Source organism: Phaethon aethereus (assembly GCF_964289735.1).
Source record: "Phaethon aethereus genome assembly, chromosome: 19".
Classification (NCBI taxonomy): domain Eukaryota; kingdom Metazoa; phylum Chordata; class Aves; order Phaethontiformes; family Phaethontidae; genus Phaethon; species Phaethon aethereus.
Window position 1 is genome coordinate 12149376 of NC_138595.1, and position 23234 is coordinate 12172609.

Consider the following 23234-nt stretch of genomic DNA (forward strand, 5'->3'; position numbering starts at 1 on the left):
CTCGGCCCGTTGATCCAGCCTGTCCAGGGGAGGTTTAGATTGGATATTAGGAAAAAATTTCTTTACTGAGAGAGTGGTCAAGCATTGGAACAGGCTGCCCAGGGAGGTGGTGGAGACACCACCACTGGAAACGTTCAAAAAACAGGTGGACATGGCACTTCAGGACATGGTTTAGTGGGCATGGGTTTAGTTGGGTTGATGGTTGGACTTGATGATCTTAAAGGTCTTTTCCAGCCTTAATGATTCTATGAGTCTATGAAAGGGGTGGTTAAGTGAAGGCCAACCTGCCTTATCCTCCTCATTCCTGTGGTTCCACTCCTCCATCTCCCTGAGGTTTTCTCAAACACAAGACTGAACTGACTGAAAAACAGACCAAAATTAAAAATTTCTGTAATCCAACTAGGTCACCTGACCACAAGTCTGTGCTGTTGTACTCACTGTGTATATTCTTCATTAATTCTCTTTTTCTTCATAGCCCTTACTAGCTCCAAGTGCTGGGGTAGTGTCCTCACCTCCATCTCAAGCTAACCTCCAAGCTGGTGTGTAGGACATTCCTCTGGCACATGAAAGTGGGAACTGGCCTTGTTGTATAGCTTGGGCTCTTCTTTTTGCTGCTCTAATACTAGTTATTGTCAACACCCTTCTGTGGCTTACGTGAGCCATGTATGGTGGCCAGAGCTGCAGCAGTGGAAAGACCGTGTGTCTACTTGCAGCTAACGGCAGGGAGGGGTTTGTTCCAGGGCTGGCCAGTCTTCCCAGTTGCAAATTGCCAGCAAAAATCTTCATAGGCCAACAGCATAGAAAATATAGTGTTTCTCTCAGAGAGTTTGGGGTCATAAGGGCCGCCTTTTGGTGTGCAAGTGTTGCTTGATATCTCCCCCAGGTTTCATTGTTTGTGATGACCTTTTTTTGGTTTGTTTTGTTTCCCAGGTGGAGTCATCTGTAACCAAAGCATCAGAGCTGGAAAGCCCATCTAACAGTTTTGTTTTGTTTTGTTTCCCAGGTGGAGTCATCTGTAACCAAAGCATCAGAGCTGGAAAGCCCATCTAACAGTAGTCTGAAGAAATGTATGGAATCCTGCCATTCATGCTCTGTGGAAGAGTCACCAAGAGATCCCAATGCTGAACGAGAAAAAGAGGCAAAAGAGAAGCACTTGAGCACAGAGCCTCTGCCCTCCCCCAGCCAAGCTGAGGGAACAGAGGGCACCTCCCGAGATACAAGCAGGGGTGGGAGCAGCTGCCAGGAGTTCCTGAGGTTGTCCACTGGCAAGGAGGTGATGAAAGAAATGTCCAGAGTGAAAAGAGAGGTTTGTTTAACGTTGGGTGAATTTCTCTGCCCATGGAGGGATGTGGGTTGTTACTTGACACCCTTAGGTTTTACAGTCTCGTGCAATACTGTTCTTCTGCAGGCTGTAAAACGTGTCTGCCAGTTTTGTACGTCTGTGTGTGTGTATGCACATGCCAATTGCTGCACTGAGTGTTGCCCAGTTTGTTTCCTGTCGCACTTCAGCTGTATGCGTACTAGCGAAAGGTAAAATGCTACTTTATTGCTGAAATAGAGTGCTTGAGAGGACTGAGAAGACCTGTTTTGCTTTTCAACAGCAAGAAGAAAAAGTGTCTGACATTGGAAGACGACAGCTGATGCTTTTTGCTGAGCACAACCGTAGTTCTGACCTTTCAGATATTTTGGAAGAGGAGGAAGAGGATGAACTATCTTCAGAAGCTCTGGAAGAGAAGAAATGGGATCAGAGAGAGACATGTTACCGGGAGAATGGGGAAAAGGTAACCTGTAGCAGAGTAATGCTTGTGGGGAGTGCCAGTGCAGCCATCCCATGTCATCAGCTTACAAGAGGAGGTGCTGGTCTGAGCCCAGCGCTCTCAACAGCGCTTGGCTAAGTTCCTGCCTGCTCTGCTTTTACTCCCAGTGTTATCTTAAGCTAGTAAAAATGCAAGTTCTTTGTGAGAGGGAAGGATATTTATATGTCATGAATGTACCCAGGGTTTAATTAGTTGGAAAAACACACAATGTAATGTGAACTTTAGAACTCAGGGTTAAAAATCAATCCTATTGATCAAGTTCTTAATATAGATATAAACAGTGAGCACACAGGAATCCGTGAAGTCCACCCATCTGTAGATCCTGTACCAATCCACTTTCCCTCTTAAGGCAAAACAGGAATGTAATATTTTGGTCTCTGCCCTGCAAGCGCTCCTGAATGTGAATGACTTAATGCAGATTATTTTTCTTAGACCTTGGTGCTTTATGTAGGAATGGATGGCTTGTAGGAGCGGAGCCGTGGCTTTGCAGTTCAAACATTGCAAGTGAGAAAATACTGGTCAAATTGAACTATGAATGATCATGTTAATTCATGTTACAAGTTTAAACAGTTAAAGCTAGTTAGTGTGTTACAATGCATCTGCAACAGGTGATGGGGTTAAAACTGCATAACTGGAAAGTGGTATGTCATTCTACAAATTATGTCAGTTGAGATGAATGTGCGGGAGGGAAAGCATTAAGGTTGGATGACTGAGAAATTTGAAAGACATTTGAAGAAATGTGATGTGCCTGTAAACAAGCAAGCACCCTAATCGCTTTCATGTGACCAAAGAACAGCTGTACTTCGCTGATGTTGGCCTGTGTGGCTGCTAGCCTGTAGCACAGATGGGACGGATCTGGTGAGCATTAAATGGTCAGTAGCAGACAGTGTGGTGAATCTGGAGTAAATTTGCTGCTGTTTCTTTTCCCCTTCTGAAGGGGATTCTGCTTTCTTGGTGGGGAGTTGGACCTGCAGTACAGTGTGTCAGGAGCCCCAGGAGAGCCTGGTGGCTGGAGATGCTTGGGCTGCCTGGGGCAGAGCTGTTAGGAGGGCTTCCACTTGTTGGGATTGCACTGTAAAAAATGAAGGAAAACCAGTTTCCCTGGAAAGAGAAAAGAGGAAATAAAAACAGTCAGGAATGCCGTTCTTTGTCTATTTTTTTTCCTGGATGTTTGATTGTCCTGAATGTTTTGGGTTTGACTTTTTTTTTTTTCTGAAAAAGAAACACCAAAACCCCACACACATCCTGTTGAGTTGAGAAAACTGGTGCTTCTTGACCTGACAAAGTGATTGTTTTCCATTCTGGCAGTGACAAGTTGAAGGTGAGAGCATGACAAGATGCTGAACAGGGAGAGGGCATCAGGGCAGGAAGCTTTAAGGCACAGAGCTCCCAACACTGCTTTATAGAGTGAAAGAAGATGGTGACTGAAGCAGGCAAGGCCTCAGCAGGGCTGTTTTCTAAGATTCTGTGTATTTAGTAACATTTTGGGTTATCTCAAGACTCCTCAGACAGCTCTGTCAGGATTTGGGGGATGAAAGAATAGAGGCATGCTGCTTTTAAAATGTTTAACCTGAAGTAAATTGTTTAATTTCTGAAACCATTTATTATTAAAACTCAAAAGCAAAAGCCACAACTTTGTAAACAGCTAAAATAAGTCTTACTGGACTTATTTTATGGTTGCGTTTATAAATTCTGCATATTACTTAACTGATGCTAACAAGATAGGAGCCTAGAGTGCGTGTCCTGTAAGGCGAGTTTGAGGAAGCTGAGCTTGTTTGATCTGGCAAAGAGGAGACTAATGGGTATCTAGTAGCTGCCTACAATCATTTGAAGGATGGTTAAAAAGATGAGAGCTCCAAAGTCATCTTGTTCGTGGCCAATGATATAAAAAGAGGCTGTTTGGGAGGTTCATACTGGAGATGAGTACAAACTTCTTTCCCAGGAGGCTTGTGCAGCCTTGTCCCCAGAGAGGTGGGGGCTCTCCATTCTTTAGTGTTTTCAAGCCTCAGCTGAGAGAAGACACTGATTTACTGTTGGCAACAGTCCTGCTGCAGTTAGGAGATTGAACTGGAGGCCCCTTCAACCAATTCTAAATATAATTCAAGACCAACTTTTGCTTGGAAAAAAGATGTGGAAGTTGGAATTATCAATAAGCAGCTTACAACTGCCTCTTTTTTCCCTCACTGTGGTTCAGTTTTTATCTCTGAACAGGCCTGCTCATACCTGTAGCTTAAAACATCAACAGCTACATATGCTTTGTAAACTACTTGTAAACGCTTTTACAACATGTCATGATATAAATTGTCAGGGAAGTTGAGCAAGAGACCTTCAGAGGTATCTTCCAACCTAAATTACCCTATGCATCTAGGATTGTATCTTTTTATTTTAGTATAAATGTAATAAGAGACAAAACATAAATTCTACAGTGGGTCCAAGACAAATTTTAAAATTCAGCAGTGTGTTCCCAGAAGTTTTATGTAACCTGGTAGACTCTTTCTCAGCTACAAGTGAAATACAAGTCTGTGTGACTCCTTTGAGTTAAAGGGGGTTTGTGTGTATTTGTGCGACGCTCTTCACTGTGATTTGCAGGCAGTAAGCTACTGTAGAGCTGGACCTTGACAGATGATGGGAAGGGCCTAGGAAAGGGCCTCCCATAGCAGCAACATCTCCAAGGAGTGTCTTGCTGCAAAGGATCACTTCTTTCTGTTCCAGTGTGAGGACAGAGAGGTAAGGGAGGACTGTGGGTTCTTTTGTGAGCACAGGCTGTGAGACTCATCCCTGCAGAGGGAGGAAACCCGATCAACTCTAACGTGCAGTGAACAGCCGTGGAGGAACTGTGCTGCTCCTGCCCCGTCATTCCAGACTCCTGATGCTGAAGCTGTGGGAAATCAGGCAGGCAGGAATGAAAGGTGCTGCAGACAGTTGTGTGTGTGGAGGCAGAGACTGGGAGTGAGCTCTTCCATGCATTGACCTTTCTTGCTTTCTGCTGCATTGCTAGTCCATCTGATTGTCTTTTGCCAGAAGACCCATTGCTCTCTTTTGCTTCCTACCCTTGCTTCGCTGCAGACCACAGTTGCTGCTCCATACTGCTGTGCTGGGAGGGAATCATCTGTGACTTTGACTCTTTTTAATGTTTATTTCCTCTCTTTTTTTCTTTGCTTGTCCTGGCTGTGACTTTTCTCGGGGGCTGGGTACAGATGGATCTTTGTGATACTGACAGCGATGAGGAGATTCTGGAGACGATACTAGAGCTCCCGCTTCAGAAGAACCACAGCAAGAAATTGTTTAGCATCCCTGAAGTGACTGAGGATGAGGAGGAAGATGAGGATGAGAAATGTGTTACGGAGGAAAAGGCAGACCCTCAAGACTCCTTGGAAACACTTACCTACCATTCAGGAAGGACAGAGAAGCCACTCCACATCAACGAGCCATTTCTAAAGGCAGATGGGAGTAATACCTCCATGGATCTGTCTGCTCAGACTCCGCAGGAGGAGCATGGTGTTAAGGAGAGCAGAGGAGATGCTGATCATGCGAATCCTGCCTTTGTCCAGCTGGCCTGGAGTCAGAAGAAAGCAAACTGGAGCTGGGGCTACCAGGAGAACGATCCGAAGTCTGGGACTGGGGCGAGTCCTGCTTGGAGCAAGAAGAAGGGAAATAATTATCGAGAGAAGATCCGGAGTCGACCAGAGATGGGTAGGAAGAAACAGAATGATTTAACAGAGCACTGCAGTCGTCTGCTGGGCAACTGCAGCCAGATGGGAGGCGGGTTATACAGAGCTCCTAGCCTCAGGGAAGAGCTGAACATTGTGAGCAGTGCTAGTGGTAAGGAGGGGTTTGATATGTACAGTCGTGCCAGACAAGGCACCTTACGAAAAAAACACAGGAAAGCAATAGCTTCAGGGTTTGCAGAACCTGCTGTGATGACAACACACTGCTCCAGTTCCAGGAGCCTGGAAATAGACATTGAGTATGACTCTGAAGATGATCAGGATTCAACCTGTGCATCCCCCCCTGAGAGCAGGCTGTGGCCGGAAAGGTCCCAGAGCTGCCAAGGGGACTGGGGTGATTGTTCCAGTCAATCTGAGGTTGCTCACATGGATGGCAGAAGGGGCCTGACCAGACTGGAGATGGTGGAAGAGCAGGGTGTGGAGTGGGCTGGGTCTCCAAGCCGGCGCCTGCGATTCTTCTGCCGGGAGAAGGAAGCACTGAGATGTGAGAGCAGTTCTGAGGAGCAGGGCTGGGAGCTGGACTGTAAGTCACCTGGCTGGAGAAGGAGGCTCGAACAACCTTCGAAGGGGATACATAGCACCTCCTTGCACAAAAGGGTTGGGTGACTTTTCCTATTCTGGCTTTGAAGCAGCTTGCAGTGGCATTAGCTTCCCTCTGCTTCCCTGGCCTGCCTGTATCTTGCTTTGTTCAGTGTTGTCCAAAGAAAGGACCCTTCTCTAGGATTGTCTGGAAGAACATCTGAGACATTCTGTAGTTCCGTGCTGCTCTGTGGCTTTTCTTGTATTAGCTGCTTCTGCTTTTCCTGCTAACTGACCGAGCGTCACTGATGCAGTATTCCTTTTCACACTGGGTCTTCCTCCCCATGGCAGGAGGCTGTGGGAACCAAATGAAAATCCCTGGTGAAATAAGCTGGTTTGTGAAAGCTTTGTGTAGATGATGGCTGTAATGTCATTGCCTCCCCTAGAAATGCCCTTTCCTGCGTCCTCACGCTCACCAAGGGGATCGTCACTGGTGCCTGGCAGGGTCCCTGCCTGTACTTAGTTCTGTTTTCCAACTCCCTTGGTATTTTTAGCTCTAGAGTGTCCCTGAAGAGGAATGTTGCATTTGGATGCATTGCTCTTTGTGGCGTGCGTTCGGACTGAGCGCTGTTCATGTGAGTCGGAAGGCAGAGGCTGCTACTAACTCTCTGGTGGTTCCTGTTGCAGGCGTCCAGTAATAAAGATCCTAGGGGCCAGGAGCTGCCTGGCGCAGCCGCCTGGCAGGCTCCTAGCAGAAGAGGGAACAAGAGCATAAGAAGAAGCCAAATGCAGCTCTCTAGTCCAGGTGAGTGGTCAAGGTGGAGAGAGTCAGGCAGCAGGAGAGAGGGAGGCTATTGGAAATGGCAGGGGAGAGGCTAGTAGGCAGTACTTGAGCCGTGCAGGGCTATGGCAGGGGAATAGTGCTGACGTTATCTCTCGTGTGTCCCCTGTCCGCGCACAGGTCCTCCAAGGAGCGCTGCTTCAGAAATCTCTCTCAAAGATGATGGCATTAGAATATTTGTGGCTCTCTTTGACTACGATCCCGTTTCTATGTCTCCTAATCCTGATGCAGCAGAAGAGGAGCTCCCATTTAAAGAGGGACAGATCCTGAAAGTAAGAGCATAACTTAGTGAACATCTCCTCCTCTGTGTGGATCCATCTGATTTTCCAGGGACAGCATAAACCTTGGGAGGCAAAGCCTCCTTCATCTTGGGAGTTTCCTTAGCTTCCCTTTCTCCTTTCTCTGTGCATCTCAGTCCCTGTAGCATAAACAGTCTCTGGCCTGTCTTTTCCCTTGCAGGTATGTGGAGACAAGGATGCTGATGGCTTTTACAGGGGTGAATGTGCGGGAAGGGAGGGGTACATTCCCTGCAACATGGTATCAGAAGTTCAGGTGGAGAATAATGAAATCAAGAAGCAGCTTCTAAAGCAAGGGTTCCTGCCTGCTGACACACCGATGGAGAGCATAGGTACTGTATCTCCTTTATGTGTGTGCTCTGCTGTTGTCAGCATGTTTTTTTTCTGAAATGTGGAAAGCTCAGCCGTGCTGTCAAGCTGCGTGGCCAGTGCAACCCACCGAAACAATCTCTAAGGCTGGTTCCTGGGATCTGAAGGCTTGTTTTGTGGCTGTTGCAGTAGCAAGCACAGTCGCAACGGATGACGGAGGTGGGTGTTCAGAGGTCTCGGTTTGAACCTGACTACTGCGGCACAGCACAGTGGAGGGAAAACAAGAACAATAACAAAAGGAGCAAACTTCTTTCCATTTCTCTGCAGTGAGACCTAGTATCCAGTGATAGAGACTGAAGGGCTGATAGTGCCCAGCTCCTAAAAGTGGATCTCTAGAACGTTGATCCCGAGGAGCACAGGAGGTCAAAAGAGCCTGTTGCTTTCACTTTGTGGCTCTGTGATCTTTTTTTTTTTTTTTGGTCAGGTTTGTGTTCTTTGGCCTCTCTCGTGTCTCGGGAGAGGAGAGATTTGAGTAAGGCTTTTTGCGCACTTGGGTCATTCATAATGTTTCTCCTGCCTGTATCTTTTGGTCCCCAGAGATGGCTAGATGCCTGTGGTGGCCTTTGTCCCTGTGTGGATACACAAGGCTCTCTGTTCCCTGCCCTGCTGCATACTCGCACAAGAATAGAGGAAGCTAATAGCTCTGAGACTTCATGAAATGTAGTGTGTTTGAAAGTTTTCAGGAGGGTGGTGGTTGTGAAAAAGACATACCTTAAGTGTGTGTGCAGAGAGTAAACCTTGTTTCCTTAGGCAGCCGGGCTGTATGTACCTCTGTTGTTTTCCTGCTGCCATAAACCCGTATGATAGCCTCATAACTAAGAAAATGCTTTGGAGGTGTTGGTCTGGGAACTCCTTCTGCAGGCTCATCTGGGGACTTGTCCAGTACTGACCCTGCTCAGTGCAGAGGCTTTAGCTAGAGACTTCCCAAGGTTGCTTCCCACCTGAGCTGGTGGGGTGCACCTCACCTGGCATTTTTCAGGTGTTAATAGTACAAGGTTTTATTTTATCCTTATGATGCTGCTTCTGAAAGGTGAAGTGCAGCCAAGTTTGTCTGATGTGTACTGTGGTATGGCTAATCAGCATAAATACAATGTGGATTTCTGTGTGTATTTGGGATGTGGATCATGCCTCATCTGAGTCCACATACGAGAAATGGAGATTTGGGCTTTGCCCATAGAAATCATGGTGTCTGCTTCCCAGGGGAGGCATGTCATGCTACTCTGTTGCCTGTTCACTCTTCAAGATGCTTTTCACTTTCCATTCACTGTCTGTTTCTCTTGTCTATTTATTTGCTTTTTTGGATTTTTATTAAGGAAATGGCACATTTTCTTCACCTCCACGCCGCCAAACCGTCCCTCCTCCAAAACCCAGACGCTCCAAGAAAGGTCTGTGTCACCCACTGCTTCCTCTTTGATTTTTTGCAATAGGATTACAGACTGCATTGAATTTTTACTACTTGCTTACAGGACCCTCAGATGTTTGTCTCTGTACGACTGCTAGGAAGTGGAAAGAGAGCCCATCTCTGTGCTGGTGTTAAGTTTTTAACAACAGTGATGTCTTCTATAGTTTTGGAGCTTGACCTCTGCTTCCTGTTACGTCCCTGAGTCATGGTTACTGGCATAGACTTTGAGTTGCATGAGTGGTTTGCTGCTGTTGTTTGTTGCCTTGGTCTTTGTTTTTTCTATTGTTGTTTGTCCGCTGTGTTCTGTGGTCACTGTTGAAAGATGAATACCCATTGATGAGACATTTTCGTCCCCCAGCAGGGCTGGATAAACAGGAGAAGTACAAGTCTCATCCAGGTGAGAATTGCTCTTTCTTACTATGAGTAGATACTGCATAATTGTGGTACAGATGCGTTTTGCGTTGAAGGGCCAACAAAAGATCCTGTAGTGCTGCTTCAGAGTACTGTAAGAAAGTGGTCATTCTCACGAAAGAGAGTTTCAGTTCTTTTAATTTAGTAGTGGGTACAGTGGCCTTTGACTTAAGCAGGGAGTATTTGAAAGTGGAGGGCACACATGGTTGTGCTTTGGAGGATCAGGGGAATCTCTTACTCCTCTGATGCCACAGTCCTTAAAATGCAAGGTCCCTTGAGAAGGGTGCACGCTCTGCTTAGGTGCACAGTCATCCACTGATGTCCAGAGAGGCCAAGCCTGCAAACTCCTTGCTAGCCCATCCGGTGTTGACCTGGGTTTAGATCCGCAAGATGAAGGACTGGACAGTGTGTGTTTTCTGTAACATGAGACTTTGCTTTTGTAGACTAAGAGCAGGTCTGTAAATAATGGGGCTGAGCAGGCAGGTGGTTGTGAAAATGCAGCATGTTCCCATGAGGCCTGCCCTTCCCTTTGTGCTGAGCTCTGTGCTGCTGATCACAGAATCACAGAATCATTAAGGTTGGTTGGAAAAGACCTTTAAGATCATCGAGTCCAACCATCAACCCAACTAAACCCATGCCCACTAAACCATGTCCTGAAGTGCCATGTCCGCACGTGTTTTGAACACCTCCAGTGATGGTGACTCCACCATCTCCCTGGGCAGCCTGTTCCAATATTTGACCACGCTGTCAGTAAAGAAATTTTTCATAATATCCAGTCTAAACCTCCCCTGGTGCAACTTGAGGCCATTTCTTCTCGTTCTGTCGCTGGTTACTTGGGAGAAGAAATCAACCCCCACCTTGACAGAACCCCCTTTCAGGTAATTATAGAGAGCGATAAGGTCTCCCCTCAGCCTCCTCGAGATTGAACACCCCCAGTTCCCTCAGCTGCTCCTCATAAGGCTTTTTCTCCAGACCCCTCACCAGCTTTGTTGCTCTTCTCTGGACATGCTCCAGCACCTTAATGTCCTTGTAGTGAGGGGCCCAAAACTGAACACAGGATTTGAGGTGTGGCTTCACCAGTGCGGAGTACAGGGGCTCAATCACTTCCCTACTCCTGCTGGTCACACTATTGCTGATACAGGCCAGGATGCTGTTGGCTTTCTTGGCCACCTGGGCACACTGCTGGCAACCAGCACCCCCAGGTCCTTTTCTCCCGGGCAGCTCTCCAGCCACTCCTCCCCAAGCCTGTAGCGTTGCATGGGGTTGTTGTGACCCAAGTGCAGGACCTGGCACTTGGCCGTATTAAACCTCATACAGTTGGCCTCGACCCATTGATTCAGCCTGTCCACATCCCTCTGCAGAGCCTTCCTGCCCTCGAGCAGATCAACACTCCTGTCCAACTTGGTGTCAACTGCAAACTTACTGAGGGAGCACTCGATCCCCTTATCCAGATCATCGACAAAGATATTAAACAAGACTGGCCCCAGTGCTCAGCCCTAGGGAACACCACTTGTGACCGGCCGCCAACTGGATTTAACTCCATTCACCACAACTCTCTGGGTTTGCCATCCAGCCAGTTTTTTACCCAGGAAAGAATACAGCTGTCTAAGCCACGAGCCACCAGTTTCTCCAGGAGAATGCTGTGGGAGATGCTGTCATTGACTCTTGCTGGGCTGCTGGTCAATGGTGTCTGGGGCTCTTGTTCCTCTGGCACTTGGAGGACGAATTTTGTAGCTCAATAGCAGAGCATTGCATGGAAGGAGGAGAAATGTCCATTTGAGACACTGTGAATAGACTGCTGTCCTCTGTGTGTGTGCATAAATAGAAAACAACATGAAACATTCCTATATATATAGGCAGGACACCAGTATGCTAGAATGGGGAGATGTCACTACTCTTGTGCTTGTGACGCGATAACAGGAGATCAGAAAACTGCTTTACCAAATGTCTCTCTCCCATTCAGTTTCTCCCTAGTATTCTTTTTGCTCAGTCCACTCCAAGAATGGTGAAGGAGTTGCTGTGATGTGGGTTTTTGTCTTAGAACTTTCAGCTCAAGATGTTTTGCTTTATTTTTGTACTTCAGGCCAGAAGCATCAGGACTTTGAAGCTGAACTGCTGACTTCTCGAAGTATGGTGGCTGTCTTTGACTATAACCCTAAGGAAAGCTCTCCAAATGCAGATGTTGAGGTAACAACCAGCTGCTCACTCCTCTTATAGGCTTCTTTCTCCTCTTTCTTTTTCTATCCCAAGACATGTAGCACTTTGGTCAAAACCAAGATGGTTACAGCTTGGCAATATAACTGCTAAAAGGGTTTGGCTGAAGTCACAAAATGTAGAGTTTGCTGATATGCTCTGTCATGCATTTTCTGATAACAGTGTTCAGTTATCTGTGAAGAATATGAAGCAACATACCCTAATGATTTTCAGTATGTGTCTCTGAAACTATGTGAGCATCTATGAAACTATGTGGCCTTGTAGTGCTATCTAGTGCTTAGGATTTAGCGGTTCTGGAGCAGGAGGAAGCAGCCCCAGCTGTTAGCAACATGGTAGCCTCTGGTAAAAGGAAAAACCTGCTTAAGAGTTTGAATGGAATTCTGATACTTTAGGTGAGCATGTCTTGGAGGATGTCTTTTGTGTTAGCTACCTGTGTAGGTCTTTGTTCAAGCAAGAAGCCTTGGCTCCAGCTTAATGGACTGGCCCTCTTTTCAAGCAGTCCATACATATAATCCAAACAGTATTTTTGTGGATAAGTCTGTTCCAGGTGGAAAGATTGCAATGCAGAATCCTTTCTGCAAACAACCTTTCTAGATTAGAACATGCTCTGTTCTCTGTTCCTCCATAGCAGTGTCAGTGTACTCTGAGTAAACATAAACGTAGGCTTTGGGTTCAGATTCTTTCCATGCATCCAGAAAGGAGTGTATGGCCAAGAGGTGGCACAGTTCAGGTAATGCTTAGCTCCCAAACTGAGTATCTCATGAGCAAGACAGCCTGCTTCTGAGGACAGACTGGTATAGGGACGGTGGATTATTTTGGGAGAGATATAGTTAGAGCATCCATATAGGTATTCATACATCCCACCAAAGGACAGTTTTGAGCCCTTGTCAACAAGAAGATGACTATTTTTTTCAGGGATTTGGTCTTCCTAGAGCCCTCTCTGTGGACAGAGCTCGTATTGAAACAAGCTGGTGCAGTTCTGTTGCATTGTTGCACATGCTCCCCATTCATGCTCCCATAAAATCTGGTTACCTGTTTTGCTAGAAGACTGCAGCTGCTGTTTGTGAATTTGCACCAAGTAGTAGGATCAGCTGTGGCATTTTGTGTGTCTTTCTGCTAGAACAAAGTAATTTACAGCCAACAGTAGGAACCTGCAGCCTCCAGAGATAGACTGATATAATAAGGGATATAATAAGGTAAATATATTAGAGGTAGGTCCCTTCTAGCTAACACTTCTGTGAAGTGCATATAAAGCCAGTGTCTCGAGTAGGACACAGCCAGTTTGGAGACTCTACCTTTTCTATCTTAGAGCATCTTTTTTGCTGTAACTGGGCAGTTTCCTCCATTAGAAGAAACTGCCTACACCTTTTTCTCCATGGAGCACGTCCTGGGGTGGCTGACAGGACAGATGGATCTGATGGTGAAGGGTCACGTGTGTAGTGTGGTCATGTTCTGTTTTCCAGGTCAAATCTTCCCGTTTGTATGCATTCCTGCTAGTGACTAATCCCTGAGCGTTGCATACAGAACAGGCTCATCCAAGGGAGCAGGATTTAGTACTTATATTTAAAGAAATGAAAGGTATTTCTAGTGCTTGTTCAGCTTGTTCTTGACACACCTTTCCAGAACGGGTGCTAGGTACTATTTTGAAGCCTTAGTAAAATTTAAGAAACAGGCTTTGCTCTTGTCTTAATTTATGAAATGCTTCCTTAGCACTGAATTCCACAGTTGCCCACTTCAGTTGCTCTACTGCATCCTGGTCCTGCAAGTCTTAACACAGTGGCCTCCCTCCCTCAGGGTGAGATTGTACAAGAAGCCCAGGGTGACTTTGTGTTTGTGGTGAGAAATTCCAGGCGTGCTTCTCCTGTGACCGCTGTTCTCTTGCTATTTGCAGGCTGAACTAACTTTCAGTGCCGGAGACATTATCACTGTGTTTGGGTCCATGGATGATGATGGATTCTATTATGTAAGTACAGGGGTTGGGAAGGTCCTGTGGCTATATCTGAAATCGCTGGAGTCCATCTAGTGGCAGGAGAGCAGAAATCGGGGAACAAAATATTCTGCTTTTGGCAAAAAAAATAAGCCCATATCTACTTAGTGCAGGGCAGAGAGTTTCTGGCAGTCCATGCTGCTCCTGTAAACCCAATATCCAAATGGTTCTGAGTTTATTTCTTGGCATAACTTGACTGCAGGTTTCCCAAAGCCCAAATGCATTTTTCTGTACATGTATCAGCTGAATCAGCGTCTGCTATAAGCTGATTCGTCATCAAGCACTCAGACACATGGTCTCATCCAGGGCAGGAGGCTAAAATGGTAACATGAGAATAAAAACGTATGATGACCCCCATCCAGCAACACTTCAATGTATCAACTTCATCAAGCACTGGTATCTGTTTAATTTACTGTGCATACCTGGGGACTGTGCCTGCCAGTGAGCTGTGTGCTAACGCAATCCTTGGCCCTTGGATCATCCACTTTTTCCTGCACAGAAGGCTGTGTGTCTTCACACATCAAAGTTCAGGTTCAGCTCCAGGTAAAGTCTGGAGGGATCACTGTGAATGTTTTGTTTGACTTCTTTTATAGTGTTGGCCAAACAACATTGCTGGGGTTGTTTTTGTCTCACTGAACCACCTACTGTTGAACTGGAGACGATTTTTTAGGAATAGAGCCAAGCTTGGTTTGTAGCTCTGGACTTCAGTGAGCATTGAGCCAATGCCTACAGGACATTGTACCAGTAGTACCTCATTCTTTAAAGAAAAAAAACCAAAACAAAACAGAGAAAATCAAAGGCCTTTAGAAAGCTTGTGGCACAGTCATATTCCACTTGCTTGTAGGATAGCAGTGGAAATTTTTTGAGTTTGTACAAGTGACCATGTTGCTGGAATACATTTGCATGGATTGCTGCCACCTTTTCTTTACTCTCTTCTGTTTTTTGCACTCTGAATTGTTCCACAGCTAAGGAAGAATGTGAGTCCTGAAATTTGCTGAGGATCCTCCCAACATGTGTTCCTGGGCTTCTCTCAGGCCATAGTGCAGCCTTCTCTGCATGGGCCTGCTCCTCTATTTGTTATTTCTCCATCAGCCAGGAAACCTGATGTGAGAGCTGAATGTTGATCTTGCAGGGAGAGCTGAACCAACAGAGAGGTCTTGTCCCATCTAACTTCTTGGAAGCTGTCACTTCTGATGGAGGCATGGTCGAGGAACATCATTCGAAAGATAAAGAAGCTTTTCCACTGAGTACTGAGAGCCAGGTAAGGTTGTGTGACACAACAGACATCCAAACTGTGATGTGGCTGTAGACTGGGCATTGTGCCGCATGCAGCATCTGATAGTATCATTTAAATTATTGCATGCAGCTCAGTTTATCCCGTGGGAGATGCTCAAAAGTTTAGAGGGGAGTGCTAGAAGCACTTCTTGAAGACTCACCTGTAGTGCAAAAAGAGGCACAAAGCCACAGTGTCCACTGGGCCCTCATTATCGTCAGGTGAGCAAAGAGCATTCCAGGTCCTACCAGCAAATTCTTTAGATCCACAAAAGGGTCAGTGATGAAACCCCGCTGCAAGAAAAGCAGTTCACCCGGCTCCCCAACACATGAAATTCCTCTGGTATGCTTATATCCATGCCAAAGAGTTCTGAACTTGTCAACACCCAAACACCAATGTTCTTTCCACCCATCCTTGAGTTAGATCTATTTTGATCCAGTCCAAGCTGCTTTCAGACAAATTCAAAAGCACAGTGGGGAGTTTCCCAAACAGATCTGTGGGATGGATCCTAAGGCTCTGAGAGCAACCCACAAATGCAGGGAATTCTAAGGTAGAGCTAACCCCTTGCATTATGTTGCTGATACTTTTGAAACAAATGCTTAAGCAGGAAATTTGGGTTGTCTGCCAGATTCAGTTTGTCCTCAGTGGGTGAGATCAAAAGTGTGGCACCTCCCTGGTCACTCCTGGACCTCGTGTGGTGTGTCATTCTAGACAATGGGAGGCAGGGAGGGACACAGCTTGGTCCCAGCTCACATGTACTCAACCTTCAGTCCTTGGGAGGTTATTGGCACTGTCAAGTGGTGCCAGACCCGTAAAAGTTTGTAAGAGCAGGCCCAGATTGGTTTTGAACTAGTCCTTAAGGAAGTATATGGCCCCGAATCCTCCTCTGTAGAGGAGGATTCTCCACTGGTGCCTCCCTAGCTTTCCTGCTCTCTGCAGCATTCCATGACCTATTTTTCATGCTCAGCTCTTCCTTTTCTCTGTATCCGCCTACCATCTCTATCTTCAGATACGGCCTGATACCCCTTAGGCTTCACCTACAGCCCCATCTCTTGCTTCCAGGCATTTCAAGCTTTGTGGGTACAGGGTCTGCACTGCAGCCTCAATGCCTTCTTATGAAGAGCAAGTGGCAGGCCTGACTCAGAAATAAGGTTTATGGGTGGCTTGCCTGATCACCTTCTAAACTCAGAAGTTGTCTGGGTCCCTTGTGCTTACCTTTTTAGGATATCTAGTCCCTTTTCTCCAGCCCTTAAGTGCTGGCCCATGCTGGGGAATCAGAGGTTATTAAGATGTTGTTACCAGGGTTTAAGAGCCCTGAGGTTACACAAATCTAACTTTCCTGGGGGAAACAAGCATTAAGAGTGGGTTTCCTTCTTCAGTTTCCCTCTCAAAATTATTTACTCTTCCCAAATTACTCATCTGTTAGACTACAGGGTGCCAAAGGAGACCTAAACCAGTAAAATGAAAACAGGTTGAGTTCATAGTGTAGCTTATTACCTATAAGGGATCCAACCCTCCTCTCTGGCATCAACCACCAGCAGCAAGGGCCCATTTCAGATGCCAGGGGTCATTATTCCAGCCCAAGCCTGAGTCCTCCCAGAGACCATAGGATAATTCAGGTAACTTTCAGGGCTTGGATAGCTGATCTGCCACTTGCGGATGTGAAGGGTTTGGCTTCACATGGTGTTTTATGGATGTTTTATTAAATGGTGTTTTATTAAAGGCAGGTAAGAGAGAGCAACTCGGCTGATAAATAGGATAACATACACAACAAATCTGCCCTTACTTCAAGTATTCCTATTTGCATCTCTCTCTTTTGTTTTACTGCTGAGGAAACTGTGACACCAGTTTGGTCTGCCGTGAATCAGGCTTTGTCACGGACCTCACAGGGTAACAAGGTCCTGTCTGCTCTGCTGCTGAGCAGACAGCATGAGCTGCTCCTGCTTTCTGCCCTTGCAGCTTGCTGCTGCTGCTCTACTTCCCTGTCCCCTTTCCACTGGTGCTGGGTTCAGCAGTGGGTGACTGTTCCCCTGGACACAGCAGTTTGGCCCAGATATCCCCACATGCTCAAGGCTGTAAGGTTTTTTCCTGTGGTTCATGACACCTTTTTTTTTTTTTAACAGAAATGCATTTCAAATGTAATGAAAACAACCCATATAAAATAGACATGTTTCAGGCTTGCCTACCCTTCAGACCTTTCCATTTGTCATCACTTCTGTCTGCCAGGCATCCAACAGAACTTTCCCTTGCCTTGACTCTCACTTTGGGTCTGTGGAGCAGAAAGCTGTTGCCTTAGGGTCAGGATCAAGTTTTGGTACATGGCTGATCCGTGAGATACTATCTGCATAGTTTGAAGTCTGGGGACTTGGAAAATTCAGTTCATGATGATGAAGCCAGTTTTATATCAGTGGGAATCCACATTAACTATCTAGGCATGACTTTGTTGGCTGCTTCTGTGTAGTGACAGACTGCCTCGGGTCCTGCTGCCTCCCTGCTTCGCCAGGACACCTGCCCTGTGTGATTCTGGGTTAGCACTCTTCAACTATGTGCAGTCCTGCCCTGCCTGCCTGCTTGTGCTTTGCAATCCAGATCTATCTAAACAGCTTCCAAATATGAAGGGCATGTTTGCCCACTTTTGAAAGCGATACGTTTACCCTGCTCATAACCAAGATTGTATTAGTTAACTACATTTAAGTATGGCTAGTGATTACTGAGGAGAGACGGAAGCTGACCCCACTGAGTTTTTGGCTCTGTCACAGCAATCGCAGCATCCCTAAAGAATGAACACCTGATGGGTAAGGCAGAAGGAGCACCTCCTCCCGTAAATTGGAAAACACAGATATTCTAAGGGCCATCCCTGAGCTGGAATGAACTCTTACAGGAATACAGCCATGCCTGGGGCTTTCCACACTCCAGCGACAGTCACTCCATGGACTTAAGGAACTTGGTTATTAAAGTGTGTTGCCAGCATATACAACACAGACAAAAGCACCTTTGCTGCTGCTGTTTGGGATTTGGGGAGTGGGGAGTATGCAAAAAATATGCATGGCAGCCTCTACAGAAGTATTGTTTGAATCTTCTGAAAGACAGCATGGCAAAACAGACGCCTGTCAACTCGGTCTCAGCTTGAGACCTAACACATCAGTGAGCACGCGTATGCACCATGGTATCATGGAAGAGCTTTGGATTTCTGTTAAAGCTAGTTCCAGTCTTAACAGAAGCTTCTCCAGCATGATCATGAGTGATTTTTAAATCACTTGTAACTTCTTGGATTTGATGTTTTCACGCTGTCTGTTCTTCACACTTCCCTTCTCTCTGCTGCTGTGCCAAAGGCCTGAGAATAAGGATAGTTTATTTGCCTAATTGAACTGGGGAAGGTGGATCACTTTGAATTATTTATGAGTAAATCTTAAAATGCTGGCAACTGAAAAAGGTGAAGCAGTTTAACTTTCAAACTGACAACACGTGGGGAATAGACTAAGCAATAAAAAATACAGCACAAAGAGGAGTATCCAAGAAGTTATGATCACAAGTTAGGGCTCTGAAACACTCACGCTTATCAACTTAGAGCAGTTGCTTTAATGCTGCGGCTGTCAAATGAATATTTTTGCATCAGTAATATGCAGTTTCTGTCAAAGACTGATTGTGAAGCACCTTCAGAAAGTGTTGGATTCTAATTGATTTCATGTATTTATTTCTGCCTGTGTTATGCACCCGTGACGGTTCTTTTCTTCAGAGAATGAGGAAGAGAAGAGTCCAGTGATAGATATGAATGATACATAGAGAGAGAGCAACCATGTAAGTTTGTGTGAGAAGATCTCTTCAATCTCCCACCCAGCCTAGCATATTAAAGGGTCCCGCACCTGCAGTTTACTCCCTTTCTTGCTTGTAGTTTGACAGGCTGGTTTGGGGCTCTGCTAGCAAGTCCAGCTTCAAATCCTCTGGTGCCAGACTTTTAGCTGCCAGATTGGTTCTGTATTAAAGACAAGCTGTGATCTGTTCAGCATATGAAGTGCAATTGTTTGGAACAATTATCTAGAGGTTTTGGGGACGGTGATGGGACTGTGCTGGATATTCAGGTTTAGAAAAGACCTGCTTTGTAATTCAGCTGGGACCTTCTACCACTGTTCAAGCACATCAACAGCCAAAGCTTCATTTAACCATTGCAAGATCCTGCTCAGGCTGAGCACAGCCCATATTCAGCCTGTGGTTTTTTTCTTCTTGGTTTTTCTCCTTCCTGAATATAGTCCTGAAAAACCTCTGTACACCATCAAATTCAAGGAGTAACATTGAGTCCCTAAAACCAACCTTGTGTGGATAATTGTTCTGTCTGATAACACTTAAAGAAACAATTTTGGGGCTGGGAGTGGGGTGAGACCCCTGTTTTTGGCAGGCAGTGGGACCAGATCTGTATTTTTTCTTAGTTTGAAATATTGTTTTCTTGAAATTGTGCAAATCAGCAATACCTGAGACAGCACTGAAAACCTCCCCCTGAAAACTAACATGACTCTTCTGATAGCTTTTATCAGAATTTTGACAGAGCAATTTTTTCCTTCATGTTTTTCTTAGGGAAGAAACCCTAATTTTAGTATTATTTGTCTCTTACCAGATGAATCTCTTACCAGTGAATTGGCTCTATTGCTTTTCTACCATATAGAGACATCTGAGAACATTCGCACGTGCTTGTGTGTGAGAGTGCCTCTGTGTGTGGAGATCTGCCTGGGCATCGTATACCACAGCTGGGAATCAGCAGGACTTTCAGCCACAAAGACAGGAAACTGCTAGTCACTTCCTTTTAACCGTCTGATATTTGATAATGACGTTGATACTGTAGTATCCTTGTTGCAGTAAATAATTGCGACATTTGTGAGTTGGCCTGGATACCTGCCTCTCATTTTGCATGCAGTGTTTCATGCATAACTCTACAGGAGAAATTTTATAACGTTTGTTGGGTCAATTCAGGTCTGCCCTAAACCTGTCGCACCTTTGCCAGAAAAATGGTTTCTGGTGATGCATGGGCATGGAGCCTCCGCTGCCCTGGCTGCACAGGGGCCTTTGCATTGCTCCCACGTCCTTTGGGGCTGCTGAGCCAGACAGCCCAAGGCCTGAGCTTCATAGGGGAGATCAGTCACTGCGTGTGGGTGAGACGCCTTCTGATGTTAGCCCAATCCTTTTGTGCATTGTATCCAAGGATTTCTTGTTGCACAACACATAAATAGCTTCTGGAGCAGAACCCAGGGATTCTTAACTTTTGCACACAGCTAACCCAGGAGGCTACCAAGTTAGCCCTCATCTGGCGTACTTTTTCTCTTTGCCTCCATAAATCTTGAATTACTGTCTGAAAATGGTTCATCTAGTTTCACTCAGATTTATTTCCAGACTTCTCAGACCTGACTAGCACTTGGGCCATCCACACCAAGTGTTGCACCTTGCATGTGTGTGCTGCCAGGAAATACAAAGATTGCAGTTGATGCTGCAGCGTTAGTTGGAAGAGTGGACCTTGCAGGCAGAGTGCAGCTTTCAGAAGGGCCAGGCTGTGCCATCAAGCCCTTTTGCAGCATGTCTTTGGCAGTAGCTGGCCTTTCAACACAGTGCTGCATATCTGGACAGTCGTAGAAGTGCCTCTGAAAGTGTGTGGAACAAGATTTCCAGGTGAAAATAGAGTGTGAGTCCAGGAAAAATCAGCCACTGTATTTTTTACTGTGATGAAGAGGAGTGGAGAGGAGTTACATCTCTGTCCCTGTAGTGAGACCTTCGTTGAGGTAAGGGAGAGTCTGATGGCACTGTCACTTGGGACAGTTTAAAGTGATTGCTGCACAACAGTAGTTGACTCTCAATTTTCTGGAGTTGGGAGGGGTTGTATATTCACACCAGAACAGAGCCCTCTAAAAGTCCTTACTCCTGTCTGCTTAGGACCTACTTGACAGGTATTGCACATACTGAGTCTTGACTCTAGAGAAAAGGCTTCTGCTCATCTTATACCAGAAGTGCTTTCTTCCTGCAGCAGAGTGAAGCGACTGGAATACAGCAGCAGAACTTCAACCTGTGAAGGGAGGAGAGGTCACAGCTGCTTTTTGTGCTCTTTGTCACACAGGAGGTGGGATGCTGAAACAGCAACAGGGTGATTGAGCAGTGCTGCTTTTGCTTTTGACCCCAGGAAACTTGAAGTAAACTAACCCACAGCCCATAAAGTATGATTGTGCTATAGTTAAGGCATTAATATTCGGTCTGTGCCTCTGCTTGATTCAGCAGCTTTCCCCAGGCGCGGTGTGGGACCAAACCCGAAGCTCATCCACTCCTGCCAGTGATCTACAAACAGCTTCTGTGATTCTCTCATGTTTTCTGTGCAGGGCTAATGTCTTTGCTCTTTGGTAATGCTTCCTCCCCAGGCAGAGCATCCTGCTGCCAGTGTGACTAACGTCTCTTCCCTGTTGGAGCTGTGCCTGCTTACAGACCCTTAGGGGCATGTGCTTGACTCTCCCTGACTTAGTGGGACCCAAGCAGAGAGAGGGGGCTAAACCACGACATGAGAGCCTGATGCTTCAGTGTGCCAAGGGCTCTTCCTTGTGCGTTTTGGGGAATGCCAAGGTAGGATGTACAGCTGGGAGCTTGGAAGACACTGGTTTGTGAAAGCTGTCTGGAAAAGAAGGCAGTGGGACAAGTGTTCTCCTAGGCCTCTTCCCTGGTGGACTTTGCAACTTCCTGGGAAAGCTTGCCCTGCCAGATCAGAAATGATCACTGTCTGGACACCTAACTCCAGCGAGAGGAGATCATGGAAAGAAGGCTGCTCCTGGGAACTGACCTGCCATTAGTATTTTGTGAAGAGGAAACAGATGCCAGGACTAGGGCACTTTCTGACTTCTAAAAGCCCTTTCCCAAAGGAGCAGCATACAGTGCATCATTTGGGACTGTGGATCCCAGCTAACATTCTCAAATGCTCAGGTGACTTAAGAATGTGTGTCAGTTGCTGTGTGCCACTTGATCCAAGACTTCTCCGTGGCCTGCTCCATCATGAGCTTTTTCTACACTATTGGTGCCATTGCAGAGTGCCATCAGTTGCTTTCTGCCCCTCCTGCAACTAGATCTGATGGATGCTGAGCAACCCTGCAAGGCTCTGAATTTCTGTTCTGACCATGGTGGAGCATGGCCGCTGTTGCAGAAGCCTCTCAGCTTAGTCAGCCTCCTTGAATGTCTGAAGGTCTTGCTACAACCCTTGCTCTTACTAGGTTGATTTTTCTCTTAATGACCTGCCTTCTGTCCCAGAGTGTGCTGGGAGCCCACCAGGCTCCCCCAGCCCAGGCAGCCAGCAGGCGTACAGGGATGCATCAGTATCTACCCATCTATGCTCTCAGGAGATGCTTCACTTACAGTGTCTTCAGCTGTGAAGCAGCATCTTTCATCAAGTCCTCAGCTGGGCTTTTCTGCTGTCCTATTCTTAGCCCAAAGTTATGGAATTTTGGAATGTCTCGCTCAGGCAGGGTCTGTGTAGTGGGTACAAAAAGTTTAAATCCACTTCCTAACTGAATCTGCAACTGCACCGAGGAGCTGAGCCTTGCAGGGTGAGAGACGGACTGGTGGGGAGAAAGCAGGGTTCTCTGGCTGAGGTTTATGTTGCCATGTTGTCCTTCATCGGCTCTAACTTCTGCTTTTTCTTTTGTTTTCTCTTTTTCTCACTCAGTTAAATCCAGATGGGTCTGTTGATCAGAGCAACTCCTCACCAACTCCTACTCTACCACCTTCCTGCCTTGTCATGGGCAAGCAGTGTCCAGAGCAGGCATCGCTGACCGTTCCCAAATGCAGTGATGTACCTGGTCAGAGTGAAAAGAAGAGAGGCTTCTTCTTCAAAGGAAAAAAGCTCTTCAAAAAACTTGGGTCCAGTAAGAAAAATTAACAGGAGATTTATTGTTCTGTAAAGACTGCCTGTGCAGTCCACACAGGGACTGAAAATTCAGGAGAAGCCCTCTGCAATAAGCTGATGAGAGTATTTTCTTAGGGAAAAAGTGTATATTGAATAGAGAAAACTCTTCAGTGGGTCTGTCAGCTGTGGTCTCTGCTGAGAGCCCAGCTGTGGGTGCCCACTGAGTGTGGACAGTGGCTCTGAACACAGTGTCATGGCACGGGTGTGTGAGGCCTCAGCTCTGGGATACAGCTACCTCCACAGTAGTGTGTCCTGCTCCATGCAGCCCCCAATGCACCGGTTCCCTGTAAATATTTTAATTTAAAAATTAAACTCTGGCTGTAAGTTAGCTAAATGGCTTTTCCCAGCAAAGCCCTGGCCCCTTAGGAAGAGCTCCCTTATACTACACACCCTGGTATCTCTCTGGTCCAAAGGAGGTTGTGTCAACTCCTTCACTTCCCGCAAAGAAAATTTGCACTT

General features: G+C 46.2%; 1 protein-coding gene across 1 annotated transcript in view; it reads left to right on the top strand.

Annotated features, from left to right (window-relative positions):
• The window catches only part of TSPOAP1 (TSPO associated protein 1), a gene marked incomplete at its 3' end in the record, with an annotated part of 71406 nt that extends 48658 nt beyond the window's left edge, over window positions 1-22748 (top strand). The window contains exons 20-31 of the mRNA XM_082008665.1: window positions 1004-1306; window positions 1602-1781; window positions 5015-6142; window positions 6752-6869; window positions 7026-7177; window positions 7365-7533; window positions 8884-8955; window positions 9334-9369; window positions 11467-11570; window positions 13489-13560; window positions 14717-14845; window positions 22536-22748. Of these exons, the coding sequence (XP_081864791.1) occupies window positions 1004-1306; window positions 1602-1781; window positions 5015-6142; window positions 6752-6869; window positions 7026-7177; window positions 7365-7533; window positions 8884-8955; window positions 9334-9369; window positions 11467-11570; window positions 13489-13560; window positions 14717-14845; window positions 22536-22748 (2676 nt within the window). The remainder of the gene's footprint in view (window positions 1-1003; window positions 1307-1601; window positions 1782-5014; window positions 6143-6751; window positions 6870-7025; window positions 7178-7364; window positions 7534-8883; window positions 8956-9333; window positions 9370-11466; window positions 11571-13488; window positions 13561-14716; window positions 14846-22535) is intronic.
• Window positions 22749-23234: the final 486 nt, after the last annotated feature.